General features: G+C 39.5%; 2 protein-coding genes across 3 annotated transcripts; both read right to left on the bottom strand.

The window, feature by feature from the left end:
* Nucleotides 1–122: 122 nt before the first annotated feature.
* Nucleotides 123–12,744, bottom strand: sytl4 (synaptotagmin like 4). Of its 2 annotated transcripts, none has more exons than XM_011479930.3 (17): nt 12,327–12,744; nt 11,318–11,554; nt 8,831–9,046; nt 7,609–7,718; nt 7,379–7,475; nt 7,122–7,307; nt 6,334–6,448; nt 6,167–6,257; nt 5,997–6,076; nt 5,712–5,801; nt 3,405–3,583; nt 2,941–3,043; nt 2,560–2,721; nt 1,563–1,668; nt 1,370–1,478; nt 1,083–1,291; nt 123–812 (listed from the first exon to the last, which is right to left on the bottom strand). In XM_011479930.3, the coding sequence occupies exons 2-17, from the start codon at nt 11,428–11,430 to the stop codon at nt 664–666; spliced, it is 2,115 nt and encodes a 704-aa protein (XP_011478232.1). In that variant the 5' UTR covers nt 11,431–11,554; nt 12,327–12,744; the 3' UTR covers nt 123–663. The 2 variants fall into 2 exon arrangements, with proteins under 2 accessions (XP_011478232.1, XP_011478231.1); XM_011479929.3 differs by having other exon boundaries at nt 5,712–5,804; nt 12,327–12,743.
* Nucleotides 12,745–14,356: 1,612 nt separating this feature from the next.
* Nucleotides 14,357–19,847, bottom strand: trmt12 (tRNA methyltransferase 12 homolog). The gene is made up of 7 exons (XM_004073094.3): nt 19,510–19,847; nt 19,204–19,360; nt 18,920–19,115; nt 18,686–18,836; nt 18,486–18,595; nt 17,769–17,926; nt 14,357–15,683 (listed from the first exon to the last, which is right to left on the bottom strand). The coding sequence occupies exons 1-7, from the start codon at nt 19,560–19,562 to the stop codon at nt 15,318–15,320; spliced, it is 1,191 nt and encodes a 396-aa protein (XP_004073142.1). The 5' UTR covers nt 19,563–19,847; the 3' UTR covers nt 14,357–15,317.
* Nucleotides 19,848–20,418: the final 571 nt, after the last annotated feature.

Here is a 20,418-nt window from a genome sequence, read left to right as displayed (position 1 = left end):
GCCATTTTTACTAAAGTCGTCCAGCGACTCTCACATGTCAGAAGTTAAAAACTCTTCAGGATTCAACACAAAAACAGAAAAGGACAAACATTTTCAGGTGGGAGTGAACACGACTCTGCTAGTGCATTTACTCTGTCCCTTTTATTGGGTGAACAAATCTTTGAGGTCAGTGTGACCTCCATCACATTGTAAAGACGAGCTTAAGAGATCAAATGTACATTTAAAATCAAGAGTTTCATTTACTGGCTTTAATTCAACTTATTTATATACACAGATCATTCACGTCAGTCCTAAAGTGCAATTGTGTTGGATTGAACAAAGGCACAGTTCGGTTACAGCATAGAGAGAGAGAACTGTTCTGTGTTCTGGATACAATAAAAAGAAGCAGTGAGGCAAAGTGGATCTAAAGTTTGGAAACTTTAACAAACACAATCTGGATTTTAAAAACAGAAATAAACTGAGTGTGGTGATGCTTTGGCACGTTTCTCAACAGTCTGAAGTCATGGAACCTACAGAGAGGTAGGTCTTAACTCAGCATATCCAACAGTGGCGGTGGCTGGTTGGCATGAAAGCTGGAAGAAAGCCAGAACATCAATTTGGTCTCAGTTTCTGCACTTTTCACTTCTCATCACTTTAGTGTCTGGATCTCTTAGTGTTCAGCCTTCATTTCCCCTTTGTCTTTGCCATGGTGGAGCGCAGAGGAAGAGTGCCCTCTGCCCACGAGTCAGGGTACTGCATCATCTTCTGCCACAGACTGACTTCCTCTCCAACAGAGTCCAACTCCACCTCCTCTTTCCCAACTTTGATAGCTCCTGCAGAGAGGAAGGTAATATTGAAGGAATGCATTTTCTACTCTTGTGCTCACACAAGAATTGGAAAAACTTTACTATCCACAGAACAGGAACTAAAGATAATGTGTAAACAATACATTTTTAAAAAGTATTTAACATTTTATCATTTTTGTCTTAATAAAGTCACCGCTCCTGTGTCTCTGTGAGCGTTTGTCTCTGTATTTGCTGAAATGCTGTGGAGCGTCCTCAAACTTTTTCCTCATTGAGGCGATAAGAGTGTTATGTTTATACCGTTGCCAGAGCTGAGGCGGACACCTCCCAGTAATTCATTGTTCAGCACGGCCTCTTTGTCCCACACTGTCAGCTCCAAACACATGTCCTTCATCTGCTCCAGAGTCAGCTCCTTATACACAAATGTGGAATCATAGTGGGGATTCAGGTTCTTCTTCACCACTGGAGTCTTCATCTTCGCCGTCTTTGCCTTTGATGGAAACAAGTGACTGTAGAGCCACACACACCATGTTAGTTGAGCAACAACAAACAAAAAGAGATGTTCCAAAGCAGACTCCATCCTTTACCCTCTAACAAAACTGTCTGATGTGCTTCCAGATTTTCCTGACTTCAGATTTTTTGCCTCCTTGATGAGAACATGCAGCTCTCCTCTTTGGACTTGTGCAGCTTTTTTGCCTGAAGGAAAATTTAAATACTTGAAAAAAAGGGGTAAAAGCTTTAATAAAATAAAAAGACAGAAAATACATGTTTTCAAAATACCTTTCACTTTTTCAGTGGTAGTCTTATTGGGAGGGACATACTTCAGTGAGATGACCAACTCTCCACTGCACCGTTCAAAGGCTGCATCTGGTACATCAGAGCTCATCTGTTAGAGAAGAAAACATCATTACGAAGCAGTAGAAACATCAGAATGGTGACAAACGCCATCAAAGGATCACTTGGGCTGACAAATCCACGTCTGTTTGAATGACACCATAACAAATTCTGTCCACTGCTGCTCAGTAGAAACAGTTTCTTCTACAAGGTAAAACTGATTTAACTTCTCTGATGATATTTTATTAAGTTGTTTTAGATTTTGTTACACTTATCAGATGTTGCATTGAATCACACATTGAACATTCTAATCTGAATAATACTAAGACTTGTTCTGCTGAAAAAAAACTTTTTGGTATAGACTGACAGGCCTGTAAATTCCTCTGCCCTGAAACAAACAGATACACAGTTATTTAGGGACCAAATCCATTATGATCAATAATAATAATGTTTAATTTACAGACAAAGAATCTAAATTTAACTGAATTACATTTGTAATCTTTCGTAAAATACACTTGTTGTCTCACACACTCCTAATTTTTTAACAAAATACAGACAGCGCAACTCTTTACTTCAAAGTTTACTCCAGATTAAAAGTTATTTTTTCCAGATCTTAATAAAAAGGTCTTTCAAATTAAAATGACAAGTACAGTGTACAGTGTTCTTTCATTTATCAAGGGAGTTAGGTTGTAGAATGAAACCAAAGATCATCTTTATAAGCTTAATTTATTCTGTACTGCAAACACACAGCAAAACTGTGATAGGTGAACCGCGTTCTAGCAAGGGACCACTGTATTTTAGATAAGGTTGGGAAATCCTCTGACTGCCTTTTCTATACTCTGAACATTAGGAGGGGATCACAGCTCTGTTTGCACAGCTTCCATTTTAAAAGTAAAAAGAAAAGACAACTTGGTTAGTAATAAACGTGTAGAGTCTGACCCACCTTCCCCATGAGGTGCAAACATTCTTCATGAGGAGTGTCCAGGTTTGCACTGTCCAAAGGGATTGTCACCTCCCCCAGGAAGACGTTACGGCTGAGGCGGCCATGATGCCAAACGGATATCGACACAGATTGGCCGAGCAGTTCAGAGCGGCTCATGGAGTACTGTTGAAAAAAAAAAAACAACATCCATGATTGAAGGCTCAAACAAACCCAAGCCAGTTTAAATTAATCAGGACTGGGATTCAAACTTATTAGAGGATGCATATTGATGGTTTCACATTCCATTGACTTTTTAATTTATTTATTTTTTTATCAGTCTATGCATTAAAGTGACTTCAGTTTATTTATTTGGAGATTTGGAGGTCAGGGTTAGCCAATCACCTTTAGAGTTTCACTGAAAACAGGGTTGATGGTGTTTTTCTTGATACTGGTCTTCTTCTTGTTTTGGCGAGTTTTGCCGTGGAGCAGATAACATTTTACATAACTGAAAAAAAGAGAGCAGGTCAGAGAAAGCTTCTCCTCAACATGATCGCTAATCTTCTGCAGCATTTCCTGACTAAGTGCTGAGAAAGAATTTCTGTTGACGTTTAACTTCCTGTGAAGCTTTGCTAATCACCCCTGGGATGCAAGCATGCAGACTGTAAACACAGCCCCTTATCTGCACTGATCAAAGCTGTGCTAACATTACTTGGGGGTGTGTTTTTACTTGAAAATGTGTGGGTTTTTTGCTTTTTAAAAACACACAACCAGCACAGCGGCATGATGTGAAAAATCTCAGTAAGGTCTGCTTTCGACATTCAGCAGCTTCCTGTTACAGCTATCTCTGGAAGGAGTAGAATATTTACGGGTTGGACAGCTTCCGTGAGGCGTCACCGTGAGCCAGACCCTGGCACTCCTTGATGAAAACCTGCAAGCTCTGGGTGTGCTCGTCGTATCGCAGAGCAAAGACAACCTGCCCGCTCACCTCCACGGTGCCATAGTCTCCTGCATCGCTGTAAATACTCATCGTGCTGCCTAGCGAGCTCTGGGTGAACAAAAGGGGAACCATCTTTGTCAATGCTAAGACTTGAGCAGACTTTAGCTAGAAAAAGAATTAGATACAATCTTAGCATGACAGACAAAAAATCATTTAAATGTACCCAAAAAAAAAAAAACACTAAGCGCTTTCAACATCTCGTCTACATGTTTATTACAATCATTTAAATATTTCAATTTCTTCACCATCTTTAAATCTATAGGGTTTTATCAGATATTCCTATGAACAGATAATAATAGATTACTACGCTCATTTCCTGAAAAAAAGAAAAAACTATGAAAAATGTAGAAGCGGCAAGCAAAAATTATAGCATACCTCATAGTTTATTTCCTGCAGAAACGCCTTCAGCAAAATCTGGATGAACTGTTTTTGTAAATGTTTGCTATGCTTAAAAGAATCTCCATGAGGTTTTCTGGATGATTTAGATTTGTGTACTTGATGCTTTTGCATGAACAGCTTTTAGCAAAGCAAGTTCGCTCAGATTGAAGCTTTTCTGTTAGTCTACATGCAGACAAGCCATTGGCTAAAGTGAGCCTCAACTCCCCACTGCATTGCCCAGCAGCTCTCATCTAAGGACTGTGCCTTGGTGCCTTTATCTTATGTGTATTTAATGTTTCTAAACAAAGTGGGATGCTGTCTACTTCTGACAAACCTCATTATCTCTCCTGATATGAGGTCCCTGCCTGACTTCGTTTAGTAGTTTCTGATCAATCGTCTTTGGCTACGTTCACACTGCAGGCTGAAACGACCCAATTCTGATTTTTTTGCCCCTATGCGACCCAATTCCGATCTTTTCATGACAGTCTGAATGACACAGATCCGATCTTTTCAAATGCGACCCAGGCCACTTGGGTTTGCCGTCCTGAATCCGAAACGTATCCGATCTTTTCAATTGCGACTGCCGTCTGACTGGCCAGGCCACCTAAATCCGAATCGTACGTCATCGATACGCAACAAACGTCATCATTCTGCGTTGAAATAGGCGGGAACGAGAACGTAAACAGCAACCACGGCGGACGATGCTGCAGAGACCAGTCAGTGGAAGGGAAGCAACGTCCCCGATTGTATTAATATTTGGGGTGACAGCACTTTTCAGGCCAAACTCCAGGGCTCTTATCGCAACCGGGCGGTTTTTAAAAAAAAATTAACAGCTAAATGGCCGAGCGTGGTGTTGAACATTTTCTCGCGAGTACTTTTTTTTTTTCCTTTCTCCCCTACCCGACCGTGGTCAGAAGCGCGGGGGACCCAAGGCGGATCCTCCTCCTCCTCCCTGTTCTGACCCATAGATTCTCCAGGATTCTCCGGAATGGGTTAATAAAGAGTCCATAGCATTAATTCTGGGGGAAACCTCCTTTTATTACCGTTGTCCTTCCTCCGTAACACACAACATGAATGCGCGCCCACACTGCCGCCCCCCCCATTCTCTCCCACTGCACGCGCTCTTTTCCTGTCCCTTACACAACCGCGCGCGCGCGTGGGCCCAATACATTCCACAAAAGTGGTTACAGACGATCCCGCCTCCAATGCCTTCTTAAAAATGGGAAGATTGTTATTGTGCTGGCTCCTTTGTGAAAATAAATTTATTAATGAAAAAAGAGCTCTGCTGTTGACAACACTGTTGTTGACATCCATGTTAACGTAAGCTACTTCTGCAAACAACGAGTGACGTCATTCGACGTCGAGTACTCTTCTGCGCATGCGGGTCAACTCTGGGTTGTTTCACGGTCACACTGTAGATCACAAAAGTTCGGATTTACTTGGAAATGTGAACGGTCTAGCAAACAATTCGGATTTTTTCAAAAAATCGGAATTGAGCATTAAGCCCTGCAGTGTGAACGTAGCCTTTGTCTCCAAAACTGAAAAAGTTCACTTTTAGACAATAATTTAAAACAATATTTACGAAAATGCTTAAAGATTAAATAAAGCTATTGCATCCAATAAGCTAAACTGTTGATCTGTTGAAAAAGTAATACCACACAACTGTTCCCAAAAATATTATTGTAAATTCCACAGGCAGGCCGCTGACTTTTAAGATTTCAAAATAGACAAATGTTGTCAACAGATTAACTTTCAAACCTGCAACTTTACGAGCTGGGAGAAACTTAAGTGGCGTTACCTTTGAGTTGTAGAGGTTGGAGTGACTTTTAGTCATTTGTTTTTTGTGAAAGTTTACCAAGGTGTCAATATCTTCTTCCTCCTCCTCATCCTCCTGTGGAAAACAAACAAACTAAACTAAACGAATAACGGTGGCATTTTACCCTAGCAAAAGTAAGCCTTAAATAAAAAAAGGAAAACTACTTAAAGAAACAAATAAAAACGGTGGTCAAAAGAAGAACAAAACAACGTTTCAGAAATATATCTGCTGGAAATGAAGCGCTGTTTCCTTTTTCTACATGTCCACCTGTAAATCTAAGCCTGGAACGGAGCGGCTCCTCTTTCCCATTGAGGCCTCCGGGTTGCGACATCCATCCATAGAGTCCACTGTTGATGCAAACCCCCCAAAAAAGAAAGATCAATAAAAAAATGTTCATTTTGTAATTTGGCCACACATGTTGAAATAGATATACAGACCTGCAGGTGTTTGAGTTCGCTTCATGCTCTTCTTGAAGAGTTTTTCAACATCCAGCTCAGGGCTCAAACTGACTGGCTTTTCTTCAACCAACTACAATTGAAGGAAAATAATATAACTACAGTAGAGGAGAAATTAATTAATAATATATACTAAAAGCTTTTCTTACAGCTATAGGATTGGAGTTGCTGCTGTCAGTGCTGACGGCATCTGCTGTAACTGGGACAGACAAACTGGGAGCCCTGGATGGTGTTGGGCTGGAGGCGTTGGACCGCTGCAGTTCTCTGATTTACAGAATAAATGATCAATAACATGAAATTAAAAAAATATACAAAATCTCTTTTATAACCCATTTAAAAAGCATGACATCTTTACCATCTCTGCTGTAATTATATGACAGTTTAATTAATAATTTAATGAAATCAACGTAAAGTTGGGACGTCTCAGGAAAGTTTGTTTGGGTCTTAAGCTTAAATTGTTGATTCCAAGAGTCAGAACTAAACAAGGGAAATCAGCGTTTCAATATTCTGCAGCTAAAATCTGGAACAGCCTCCCTGAAGTCGTAAGACAGGCCTCTTCTGTCTTCATGTTCAAATCTAGACTTAAAACGTTTCTGTTTAGCCGTGTATATGACTGAAAGGTCCTATCTGCACTTTTCTTTCATTTCCTTCCTTTCTTTTTAAATCAATTTTCAATTTTTTTTCTTTTTTTTTTTTAAAGTAAATTTTACGTTGATTATTTCTATGATGTATTTTGATTTTAATGCATTTTTCTGTTTTGTGAAGCACCTTGAATTACTTTGTGTACGAATTGTGCTATAAAAATAAACTTGCCTTGCCTAAATTTGTGTCTCACATTTGGCTTTAAACCAAACCAAATATTAGTTGAAGGAAAAACAATGTAATTACAGTGAGAAGTGATGAAAAGGCTGAATATGGTTATTAAATCTGAGTTTACCCTGTCTCCTCAGGAGTCACACAACCAGATTCTGTATCAGTTCTGATGCTGGTGACACTGCGGTTTTCTGCAGACTCCGTGTCGCTGCGACTTGGCTTGGAAGAAAAACTTGTTTTTGATGAAACGCTGGTCTTTGATTCACTTGACTCCCTGGAAGCGATGGATCCAAGCGTCTCGCTCGAATTGCTGTTGAGGAGAACATAAAGAAAGTTGAAACATTTCTTTTTCTCGAGAGCCTGATAAAGAAGAAGCAGCACCTTTTCTTCTGTCTGGGAACAGGAATGGGTTTGGGTGGATCTGGATTTTTCTCAGTACTCTCTAGAAGCCCTTGCCCAGTCGTAACACGCTTTTTAACTGAAACAACACACAGCAACAAACGACAAGACATGTTCACAATTGTACTTTCAATAAAGTGGAATAAATCTATCACTTTACCACATGTTTTCATAACAGTGGGCTGGCGAGCACTTCCGGCTCCTGGACTCACATTGCGGCCTCTTTTTCAGGGAAGCTCTCACGAGGTCAAGTGCAGGAGTCATGGAAAAGCGGTTGGCCCTTTGATCATAAAACCAGTCGCCTGTTCTTTTCTTCACATCCCTGGAATTCCACACATTTAGCTTATTAAAAAGATCCACAATAAACAGAGCTTGTATAAAACTAATTATGGTGTTGTAGATATTGATACATAATTGAGAGGTCACTATGAAGCATTAAGATCAGAAAGTAGAAATAGTTGGTGTTAAACTAAAAAAATGAAAAGAAAAAGGGAAAGTTGTGGAGTGTTTAACCTTTTGTTTCCAATTGTTAAAATCTGTAAAGAATGAATACTCTGCAGCATTTTCTCTACCTGTACCAGTAAAAAGCCCAATGTGTGTTTTACATTCTTTCTTTTTAAGTTGAAGCACAAGTTCCAACTGCAAGACAAGTGAGCACTAATACATTTCTGTGTTCAGATGTGAGATAAGTTATGAAAGATCTAGCACTGTTCATACCACAGGTTTACAGAGTACAGATACCAAAACAAAGAAATGCCTTCCACATGCCATCCTCGGTGCACTATCAGTCAGAAAACCTGTTTGATGACTGCAAAAACCTTTTAGGCATTGTTTGTGAGGTCCAGCAAGTGCATGAGACATAAAATATGCACTGACACAAATTGATTTATCTTTCAGCAGACAGTAAAAATGACTGATTTCTTCTACAGTATAAAAGGTCCCAATATGGGAAATATTTCTGACCAAAACTAATTCGACAAAAACCTTTGCCATTGTGTGCAGCTCATTGAAGATGTGCAAACCATTCTCAAGCTTTTTTTTGTCTAATTGAATTAAGATTTCAGAGAAGTTAAAGTAAAAAAAAAGTACAGACAGATAAAAAAATGACCCCACTTAATCCAATCCAGCACAAATCATAGATATAACTATGTATAAAAGGACATAATGAAATTAAAGCAGACTGCAACTGTTAAAATTGAGTCAACTTTTAACTCAATATATTATATTTAATTTTATTTGTAAAATCAAAAGGTGCTTTGTTAAAGATTTGACTTATTTTTTTGGCAAAAACACCAACTGTTCATCCCCTTCTGCCCATAGCTGCCATAACCGGACAGCGTGAAACTTGTGCAGAGAACTGAGCAGGGAAAAAAAGCTACTATAGGAGTCACAAACAGTAAGGAATTTGAGTATGTTGAGGGACATTGATCTTACGATTCTTTGACACACACGGTGCAGAACCACGACCCGTCAGGCAGGACTGCTTGGCAGTTGCGGCACACGTTGTGTTTGCAGATCTTACACTGGCTGTTAAAAACTGCCAGCCGACTTAGAGGTTCCTGGCATCTGCCACAGCTGTGTTCGCTGTACTTTCCACTGCTACGTTTGGCCCCTTTCCTCTTTACTTCCAATAGCTCCGTCTTCAGCTTCCTGAGAGCAAAAGCACAGATCACAGCACCGTCAACACACAAAGACTTTTACAAACCAATTACAGGCATACATGTCAACTTCTTAAGACTTACACTGTTAGAAATTCGGTTTTTGGTGTTTTTAACATGTTCTTGTGGTATTTTTCGAATGATGGAGGACATATATGCATAAAACTCAGTTTAAAAATGGAATTTCAGAGTATTTCTTTATTCTAATCATTGGGAATCAGGAGCAGATGAAAAAAGTGCTGTTGGAAAAGAGCTCATTGTGATGTAGAGAAAACACATGGCGAGTCACAAGCTTCTTGATCCGCTCCGTTCTTTTGCATCCACTTATAGATGAAAAGATGTACGTCTTGGTTTCCTCGTCTGAGCTGACATCGGACTCAAAACTGCACAGCTGAATAGCTCCAATATTGCTCAGCATTTTTGTTGCAGAGCTAATGTTAGGTAGCACCCAGGAGAGTGTGTAAACAGCTCAGTTATAGGTGATGGGAAGGGGGCGGGGGTAACTCTGCATCAATGGTCCCACCCACACCTCTCAGGCAAATTCACAAACGCTTTTACAATGGATCAAAAGATGATCGCAGTGGGTCTTTAAAAATATAAATTCTACTGCTCCAAGACTCACTCAAAGCACATCTAAAAACTTTTATGGGTTTTAAAAAAAGGGCTTCAATGTTTTATTTAATGACAAAAAAGATATTTGAAACCAGAGAAACGATTTCTTAAAAAAATTGAAAAATTTCAAAATATAATCCAGATAAATCCCAGATAGTTTCTACATCTGTAGCCCGGAGGAGAAGCTAAGAAGAAGGCATTTCTAAATTTAAATGTGCTTCTTTCTTCACTCTGGACAAGCCCAGATCCGCTGTGGAGGTGAGTATGTGTGCAGCAGAAGTTACCATGGTGATATACCCTGGTACGACATAGTGAATCATATTGTAGCTGGAAAACTGGGCTGAGATCTGGAGATAGTTTGGTTAAATCCCAGATCCTGATAGTGGTAAAAACCTGGAAGTCTTAAATCTTTGAATAATAAAGCAACAGGTTACTTGAAGAAACACCATACTAACTAAAATGCAGGAGAACCTGCTCAGGAACAATTAATTCAAACAAGCATCAATCATGCCAATGTCTTTAAAAGAATTATCCTAAAATCAGCAAAGAGCTAAAGCCATTTATCCAGGATGAAGAAGACGCTTTCCAAGTACATTTACTACACTTTCTGGCATAGATGAAACAATAAACATGTCAGTGTTATTATTTAAATAAATAACTTCATAAAATCCAAATTCTCTAGGAAATCCAAGAGCTGAAGGGTTAAAAAAAAGTATCTCTTAACACCAAATTGATCTTATTTTTTTACTTTAGAAAAAAGTTTTCAGTTAAAGTTCCCCTCCAATCATCTTTTGATCTATTGTAAAAGTGTTCCCAGAGGTCTTATAATTAATATTATTTATATTTTTAGATAAAACAATCTAAAAAAAAGACTTTTTATAGGACATTTTTTCTGCAGCGCGGCAGTAGTTTATTAGAAATTCACCTCTGAGTTGTGGGTTAGACTCTTGGTGGATAGTAAGCCTTCACTCATTTCCCATCACCTCTTCTGTTCACACTCTCTCCCACTGGCTTACAGCCCTTCACAACCTCAACCTAACTTTACTGGTGCTACGAAAAGACGTTAATGGATATAATTGTCTACAAGTGGATGCACTGGAATGGAGCGGAGGAGAGCTGCAATGACAAGCTCTTTCAAACAGTGTTTGTTCTTCTGCTCCTGAATTACATTGATTTGAATAAAGAAACTTTAATCCTAATTTCCTTCACATATGCCTCCATCATAAGAACAATGCTCCAAGAAAATGTAAAAAAAACAAAAATGAAGATGTTCATTAATCTATTTCCATTAGAGTGGGTCTTCTAATAATTTCTTACACTTGTTTTTCTAACAAAAAAGTGCTTTCAAACGTTTTAAATGTGAGAATTTTTAGTAATAAAAGTTCCATATTTGTTTAGTTTATATCAGTTGTTGTGTGAAAACTTTTTAAAAACTAAACAAAATTGGGTTATATAGAAATTTGATTAATAAGTATTAAATCAAATCGCATCAAATTCAAAATCAAGTCAAAAGTTATCGAAGCGATGTCAAATCAGTTCAGTATTTTTGGCAGTGATGCTCAGTCCTAGTCATGCCTTAAAATATTTACATGTGTTAAATGTTTCAGATTATAGAAACTGTAAAAACGAATAAGAGTTTCTGTTTTCTTACCGTACACGCCGCTCCTCCGTGAGCCTCAGCTCCTCGTCCCGTTTCAGCACTTCCAGGATCTTCTCCCGCTCCAAGTCGGACAAGAAGCTCAGATTGATCATTTCCAGAGCCATGGCGATTTCAATTAGGAACCGTGTGGATAAACTGGTTTAAGGCTAAAGCCGTTCCACTGAGACAAGATCCATGAAGAGGAAGCCACAGTTTGGGAAGACAGCAAAAGCTGAATCTGTGTTTAGCCTTGCAGAACAAACCCAAAAAATATAAAGTCACATATTCAAGTAGACCTCCTTTAAAGGTTAAAATACGTTTGCCAAGAAATTAACATTTTCACATGACATGAGACATAAATCTGCAGCTGTAAAGCAAACTATCAACTATTCCCTGATGGGTGGGAATACAGATCCAGCATGTAGGGGCGTCTAAAAATCCACCAGAGTGCCTCTGACGGGGAGTGAGGTCGTTTAAAGTCAACCATGGTAAAACAACATGAATGTCATGCCTGGTTCCCACCCTCCAGCAGAGAGATGACAGGGTGGAGTTCAGCAGTTTATTTATTTAATCTTCATCTGACAGTGATCATCTGTTATGGTGTCAGTTAAAACTCATATAGATGTATAAACTAATTTACAGTGAATAGGCAAAGACACAGACTGGAAAGGCTTTTTCCTCGTTTTCTGAATGCCTGAGCCTCACTAAAAATAATAATGTACCAGCAGGACAGCAGGAGGAGGAGGGCAACTTACAATTGAACAGGAAATAACACTAAAATTCAAACGAGTTTTTAAAAACACATTATTGAGGCCATATTTTATTTTTCAACTGAAAATGACAAATGTTTGCGAATGGCTACCTTCTAAATAATAATTAGTTTTGATAATAATCACAAATTAAAACAGAATTGATATTTCGACTAATGAAAAAAAAGCATCGTTTGATGTGATTTTCAACGAGTTGCTGAGGCTAAATAGGGTAAACGTCGATAAAACATTTAAAATACTTGATAACCTACGTTGTTCTTCAGGGCGGTCGCTGAAGTGAAGGACCTCTGCGGACTGCCACCGCGTCAATGAGTCCACACTCAGGCTAATTGAGAGGAAACGCACACCTGCGTGCGTGAAGAAGAAGCTCGACGGCTCTGCTTCACCGCGACCGACAGAAACCGCAGCAAACAGCGGCGCACATGCTAATCCTGCACTCAAGTGTCGTGGAGCTACCACAAACTACAGCACAGCGCTCCTCCTCTTCTTCTACAACCATACCCCCTTCCAGCCAGGTTGTCTCCTCGCCTCCGGGAGCAGGGAGTTCGGTGCGCGCGGCGCCGCAGGAGTCCCAACAAGTACCGGAAGATGAAAGGAAAGTTCCCAGCAGCAGGCGGGCGCGAGCGCTTTTCCACGACAGACGCGTTTCCTTAACTGTTGATCAGAGAATGTGGAAAAGTCACGAACACCAGCTTGATTGGTATCACCCCCCCCCCCTTTATGTGTGACCAAACTTGGAAAACTTTTATTTTTAGCTTTAAATGCGTTAACCCAGAGCGAACAAGAGTTTTAAAGTAAAACGTGTTTTTTTTTTCTAAGTCGGAACAGGCCATTCTTGTCGCTCTTTCTTTGGAAGGTGCCATTATTATTTGTTGAGGCGTGTTTGGGGGATTAACGCACCATTAAGTAAACACTGCTCCTTTACAGTTAAAACTCTGCTGCCCCACTTAAAAACCAACTAGTCATTTATTTACTTTTTAGATGTTTTAAATTGTTGTTAGACATCACATAACGCTTGGAAATAAGTGTGTTGAATGGTTGTGATGCTCCTGTGAATCACTTCCCCACTCATTTGTATGTTTTCCATGATTTCACATTAAAAATTAACATGACTGTTCCTGCTAATAGACGCAGCATAATAATGTGGTGCTTTAATTGCTGAGTTTTAAGACCACTAGTCCTTAGCACCTCCTGACAAAGAAAGAAACTCTTTGCTTATTGTACAAAAATACAGTTCTAATTTGGTTTAAATATAGTGTATTTTTCAGGCTACAAATTGTTCTGGAGTACAAGCTGCAGCAGCCAAAAAGTGGACGATAAAGAAGGAACAAAAATTATAAATAAGTCACAGTTCAGGATAAGCTGCTCTTCTTTGAGAAACGTAACAAAATACAGGAACAAGCATGGCCATGTTATTTTGAAATCATAACAGAATAGATTATTTTATTCTGATTACACTCTTCATTATTGTAACATATTGATGTTTATTTAGCTTCGTGAAACATAAAAGGAATCCAGTATATTTGCGCAAAATATAAACAATTATTACCCACTTCAATGAAAATTACATTTTGGGTGTTTTTAAAATTTTCTGGTAGCATTTTTCTCATGATGGAGGATGTAGACCAAAGGTTTGGACTGTACACACAAAGTGTGTCCAAACTTTCGGTCTTCACTCTATATAAAGAAAATTACGCTTAAAATTTGTGATTCTGAGTATTTAAAAAAAAGTTAAATTGTGAATTAGGAGCAGACGAAAAAAATCTTGTTGGAAAAGCTTGTAGCAGTGATGTAGGTAGTTGGCAAATTCCCGGCCCTGCTCCATTCTGATACATCCACTTGTAAATGACTAGATGCATGTACATCTTTGTTTGTGGCTGGATAGCTCCAAATTTGCTCGCCATTTTGGTCACAGCAGTTGGAGGTGTGAGGGGCTGTGACAGAGTGTAAACAGATGGATGATGGGAGTGTGGGAAGGCTCACATTGCACCAACGGTCCAGTCTATAACTTAGAGGTGAATTCCCGATAAAACTCCTGCAGAAACTATGTTCTAGGAAACAGAACTTGTGATTTAGGCAAAAAACGGGATCACCCTAATTAAAAACACTGGGAACGCTTTGAATTTAGATCAAAGGATTATCGGAGTGGGATTTTAAGTTTTTTTTTAACAAGTTAAAAAACATTTGGGTGTTAAAATCCAGATGACCCTAAACATAACCTACAAAGTACACATAAAAGCACACATTAGTAATTCAAAAAGGATACAACACAGCAAAAGTGAAGCAGTAATGTAGAAAAAGGCCCAATAATCGTTTAATAACTGGCTTGATTCCTATGTGAGTGTCAGCATATATAAATATTATTGATCGGTTATCATTAATATAGGTTCTATAGGATAGCTTAGTATTGTGGTTGTTTGATCATAAACAAGGGAAACCACGTGTTTGATACTTTAACTGAATCTAGACTTTGCAGGTAAAACTACATAAATGTTCTGATTAAAACACATATGAGTCTTTACAGAAGCAGTACAAACACACACAGTGGATACAAATCAAGAGAAAAGGGAACATGTTGGACTATCACAGCTTGCAAGAAATGCTTAATTACTCCTTGGCATTAAACTTGACTGGACACATGAACCTCATTCTTCCAGATTGTTTTCCCTTATTTGGCTGACAGTCTTTCAAACCCTCTCAAGCAAGTGCAGGCCAGATGGCTGAGAAAAACCCCATCATGTGAGCCATATTATATCCACCATAATGAAACCGTTCACCATGCGAGCATCAACATCCGGCTTCTCCTCCTTACTATTCAGGTTTTCTCTGTAATGTGTCATCAGGGTGTGAGTCAGAAGTCAAACAAAGATCTGTGGACTACTACCTCATGCTCAAGTCATTTACACCACACAGACGACTGCCATACTTTTCTTTTATTTACATTTTTCCTATCAAGTTTTTTCCTGCAGGAATTCGATTTGTAGCTGAACCGGTTACATCCTGCGGGTGAAGAACAGTAAGAGTTGGGACATTCCTGTTTGCCGCAGACATGTCGGTATGCTCACTGGTTGAACACGGGAGGCTGACCTGGACTGATGTGGACAGAACAGCGTGAGCATGTTTGTGCTCAGTCAACCTGCCCTGAATAAATACAGTTTTATGTGGCTGCATTCCCAACCTGCCCAGCTTGTGCTGTGATTCGCCCCCTCCAAAACTTTATTTTGTAGTTTTAACTGCACAGCTCATGATGGCCTGCACTCCAAGTCCAACACGATGTGATGAACATGAGGCGCATACGACTTCACGTGTTCTATGTGCTGGATGTTTGTCAGCCATGCTGCACTGGTGAGGTCCCTTAAGAGAGAAGCAATGCGGTTTGCTGCATGATTAGCCCAGGCCTGCCACGCCTCTTTGTCAGCTTTCTTCCCAGAAACCCTCTGTACGGCTTCATCTGCAGCAGCGGTCTGTGACGGCGAGGTGACGTTGTGGTGGATGTGTAAGATGCCGCCGGTCTTTTTCTTCAGCAGCCTGCAGGCGACGGGCCAGGCTTCCTCCGAGCTCGGGATCAGACCCAGGTTGACCCGGTCAGCAACATCCCTCAACTGAAGCTGGGCACAGAGGAGGACAACGTTTTCCATGAGCCACGAACACAACATGGTGAAGCAAAGCAGGACATAACAGACAATGAGGAATCCTGTTTTTCATTCTTTCGAAATTCTGGCTTCAATTTTAAGATTTCTAATTTCAAGATAAGAGTTTGAACTTTTGGTCAAACCTTACCCATTCTTCAGAGGATAATTCTAACTTTACTTTCTAACTTTGAGTTTTTTCCCCAAAAAACCCAGATTTTTCTCTCCCATTGTTTCTTTTTTAAACATTATTTTGAAAGTCATATATATATTTTTTATATTTTTTCAAAGACACTTCCCATTTTAATCTCAGAGTTCTGACTTTTGAGCAAAGAGTAATTTCAAAATTCCAAGAATTTCTTTTTCACTGTCTTTTTTTTTTTTTAGACAATCTAAGATAAAACAGGTTTGGGACCTAATGAATTAACATTTTCAATAACTCCAGGTCTAAAATAGAAGCAGAAAAATATAAAGTCTGGCCGTTTTGAGAAAAGTCTCTCTGAAGTAACCGCGTCCTTCCATCATCAGGTTTTTTTTAGCAGAGGAAACATCAAATCCTCCTTTCTGGGACAACAGAGGATAACTCAATCCCACTATTTTTTTTGTAGTTTCAACCTATAAACAGAGGCAACAACTGAATCTTTCTTCCCAAAGTTGAGAAGTATAAATGCATCAAAGGCAGACAGGTGAGCCTGTGAATTACAGCGGTGGACAAAATTGTTGGTACCCCTCTTCCAGGGGTCTTTTAATTAAGGTTATGCCGTTTTTAGCCATAAGAAAAATAAATCGGTTGTTTTCTGGGACATAGTTTCTGCAGAGCAGCAGGATTTCATTAGAAACTCAAAGGCTGTTAAATACTCTTCCTAGCTTACACCCTCTTTTAACCCCAAGCTAACATTACAGCTGAAACTAAAATGGCGAGAAATATTGGAGCTGTCCAGACGTACAGTTTTGAGTCAGATTCCAGCTCGGATGAGGAAAACAAAGACGGATCTATTTGTCTGCTATTGGATACATCAGAATGGAGTGGAGCGGGAAGTTTGTGGTCCATCGATGGCAGTTTCTACGTCACACCTACAATCTTTTTCAAATAGTGTTTGTTGTCTGCCCCTAATTCACAGCAATTTAAATATACTAATACTAAAAAATGCAAATTTAATCCTGATTTTCTTACAAGAAAATCAAAAATTTCACAAGAAGATATTAAAAACACCCCAAATAAACAACAATTTTCATCTGAGTGGGTCTTTAACATTTATGTACTCTTTTCAGTGCCAAAAATGTTTTTTCTTCTTCTTCTTTCTTTTCAATTACAGAGTCAAATAGCAAAGGTATCAACATTTTGATTTCTTTTGGTTTGGGGAACCTTTTTCCTCTGTTATAAATGCCACTTCAATACATTTTGAAATTCAATGTTAGTGTTATTTTTTTCTATTTGTGTTGTTTACTTAATTGAAGCTAGATTTATCTATACGGTATCCTGGTTCTCAACATCTACTACACAGATTTTAAAAACTAGTTGTTTAGTTTTTCCTCTTCTAGTTGCTGCCCATTATCTGGTTTCATGTGTTTTCAATCAATGACAACCTGAAATCACCCAAGCCAGTGGTAGATTTCCAGAATCAGGACTGAGCCTTGAACTATTCCTCAACCAAAAGGAGAGCGCATTCATCTTCTGAATCCCTTTTGGGGTTACAGGGTTGCTGGAGCCTATCCCAGCTACTGTTGGTCGTCTGTCTGTCGCAGGGCCACACACTCATACATTCACATAGGAACAATTTAGAGTGACCAATTAAACTATGAAGCGTGTGTTTTTGGACGACGGGAGGAAGCCGGAGTCCCCGGATAAAACCCACGGGGACTGTATGCACGGGCATGCAGGGGGAGAACATGCAAACTCCACACAGAAATCCAAGGCCTTCTTGCTGTGAGGTGAGACTGCTAACCGCTACACCATCGTGTAGGAGAGAACAATTAATGCTTTACACAACCTTGTCAGCTGATGGCCAGCACATCTAAAACCTACAACAAATGAGGAAAAATGGGAAGTAAAAGTCACTTTACTTGGCGATTGTCTCCTTGATGAATGGTGCAACGTTCAGACACTCCGTTTGCCTGGAGGTTTTTCTGTAAAGCTTCCACGGCATGGGGGTTCCACTCACAGGCGTGAACGTGACTGGCCTTCGCATGAACAAGATACGGAAGAGTGAAGTAACCGATGCCTAAAACGAGATCCAATGGGACACTTTAGAGCAGTTTCCCAACTCTGGTCCTCTGGGAACACTGTCCTGCATTTTTTTTTAATCCTACCCTGTACCGGCACATCTGCCTTTGATGACTGCCGTTGTCAAGCTTTTGCAGAGCTTGATAATGAGCTGAGTTACGTGTGCTTAAGCAGGGCAACATGGAAAACACCCAAGAGAGTGTTAGGGAAACACTGCTCTAGAGTCTCAGGTTTTCTAAATTGTTTGGAAATCCTTTAAATAATATTAGCTACAACATCTATAAATGTTTTTAAATGAGTATATTTTAACCTATAATTGAAAAAAAGCCAATGAGCAAGAGAATATGGCTTAAATGATTTCTATGCAGCTACATTCTGCTTGTTTTGTGTGATCAAACAATGTATTTCCCCAGCACCAAAGCTGAACAGAATACTTTTAAAATTGGTAGAAATAAAACACACTTGTAGAAATAATTTGACAAAAGTGATCTTTTACGACACGTTTATCAGCATGAGAGGAGAATGAAAGTTTAAAATGCAAAATGTGGCTTCCTGACCTGCATACAAGTCCACAACAGTCTCTCCTGTGCAGTCCAGAGCTGCTACTCTGAGCTTCTCCGTTATGTTTCCTGCTGAGAACATGCACTTGGTGACATCGAAGTCATACCTGAAACCAAAGTGAGAGAGTGCAGGTTTATTAGAATCACCTCTAAATCAGAGATTCAGACAGCATGTGCGAAATTTTACCCGAACTCACCTGATTCCATTGTCCACATGGGTGACCCAGCTGTGCTCCCCTAACAGCATTGTCACAGCAGGTGATCTGAATCCAGTTTGGGATATTCTGCCCATCTTTGCCAGTCGCTTCACCCCCAGTGTGCTGCTCACTGCACTCCACAACTGATCCTCTGAATCAGCAAAAAGCAAAAACCTTTATGTAGAAATGTCAAAGAAAACAGAGCTTAGATAAATGGGAGTGTGACAGCTGTACCCATCTTCTTCCACACTGGTAATGTAAAGCAACTGTCCCCTAGAAGGATAAGGTCTCCATGCCGCTGGAAGCTCCGAGGAAGGTCCCTCCTCAGCTCCTCCGTCAACACTTCACCATGGGACTCCAGAAGCTCCTCCAGGATTTTCTCCAGCTTCCCTCCCGTCCTCCCTCTGGCTTTCTTTGGCTGCACAGGACCCTGCAGTGAAACCAGGAGAGCAGGATTCATGCAATGACTGCAACACGGCAGGCATTGCATTCAACGCTCTTTATTCAGCTTGTCCTACCTTTCTCCAGACTATTTCGCCGATACTCGAGTTTGCAGGGGACTGGACGTCAAGGTGCACCAGGCTGGACTGTAAAATGGGTAACAGGACCGTCCCATCCACGTCTTTTACTATGCACAAGTTCCGATCAAGAAATCCTCTGGACTGTAGACTGCTCCTTTAAGATAAATACAATGGCACGTGGGTTAAAATAAGTCTCAAACAGATATAAAATCGAAGACAAAAATGTATGCTTAAAATTTCTGACTGCAGATAGATACTCATGTGCTAAGTGCTAACTAACAAATTATAAAGCTTTATGATTACTTCAACTCCTGTGCGTGACAACTCGGCACACGAAGACAAGGAACCCCGTCCATTTAACGGCAAACGAAGCCAACAACCGTATAGAAACATAAAAAGTAAAAATAAAACACAATAGACAGACAAGGGCTAATCCTAGTTATACAGCAGTTGCTTTAACTCTTGTTTCTAGTCGGATCATTATGATGAACGGACCAATTGTTCTATTGGCATTACTGCAGACAAATAAAAAGCATATTGTGTGTTGCCAGTTGTATATAATAGTATACAAATATATAGAAAATAGCACACACATAAATATTACATTTCTAGCCCAGCCGAATTCTCAAATTATTGTTACGATCATTATTTTTCGTCTTTGTGAATGTACTTGAATCCACCACTAGAAGGAGGCAGAGAGTTACAGAAGTGGGTGACAGCAACTTAAGAATTCATTTAGATCGATGACTCAAAAAAATTGTATAAATAAATGAACAAATTAGAAAGACTCAGTTTGAAAATTCCCTTAAATTAACCCAGCATATTAAATATGACGATGAATTACAAAATAGACTCGTCAAATTGTCACGTGATAGACAGGAAATAAAAAAAATAAAAATTAACAAAACTTAACAAAACATACATCTGTAGAAGACATGAAGTGACCTGGTCAGGAGAAGTCCCCCGATTAAACAGATTTGAAAATATATTTGGCCTCTGTAGAAAAAAATATCAGAAGTCAATGAAAACAATTAGACCATAAAGTGTTTAAAAGTATTATGGAGACCGGGGTTGGTTGTAACCATTTTTACTTCTCCATGCATTGCTCATATTTAAAAATTCTTTCAGCATTAATTATATGAAATGAAAGCTTGATTTACCAACAACCCACAAGGGCTCAACACAAAAACAACACAAACATGAACATTTACT

This window comes from Oryzias latipes, chromosome 10 (genome assembly GCF_002234675.1).
Source record: "Oryzias latipes chromosome 10, ASM223467v1".
Classification (NCBI taxonomy): Eukaryota; Metazoa; Chordata; class Actinopteri; order Beloniformes; family Adrianichthyidae; genus Oryzias; species Oryzias latipes.
This window is presented reverse-complemented; position numbering and strand designations above follow the sequence as displayed.

What these genes read in the sequence shown, in the direction of transcription:
- trmt12 (XM_004073094.3), bottom strand. Translation starts at nt 19,562, where the DNA reads ATGGACGGGGTTCCTTGTCTTCGTGTGCCGAGTTGTCACGCACAGGAG. An exon ending in TGTCACGCACAGGAGTTGAA is followed by an intron (nt 19,361 to 19,509) that starts GTAATCATAAAG and finishes TTTATCTTAAAG; the next exon opens with GAGCAGTCTACAGTCCAGAG. An exon ending in ATCAAGGAGACAATCGCCAA is followed by an intron (nt 15,684 to 17,768) that starts GTAAAGTGACTT and finishes CTCTGTGCCCAG; the next exon opens with CTTCAGTTGAGGGATGTTGC.
- sytl4 (XM_011479929.3), bottom strand. Translation starts at nt 11,430, where the DNA reads ATGGCTCTGGAAATGATCAATCTGAGCTTCTTGTCCGACTTGGAGCGG. An exon ending in CCTGAAAAAGAGGCCGCAAT is followed by an intron (nt 7,476 to 7,608) that starts GTGAGTCCAGGA and finishes GTGTTGTTTCAG; the next exon opens with TTAAAAAGCGTGTTACGACT. An exon ending in GTGACTCCTGAGGAGACAGG is followed by an intron (nt 6,449 to 7,121) that starts GTAAACTCAGAT and finishes TCTGTAAATCAG; the next exon opens with AGAACTGCAGCGGTCCAACG.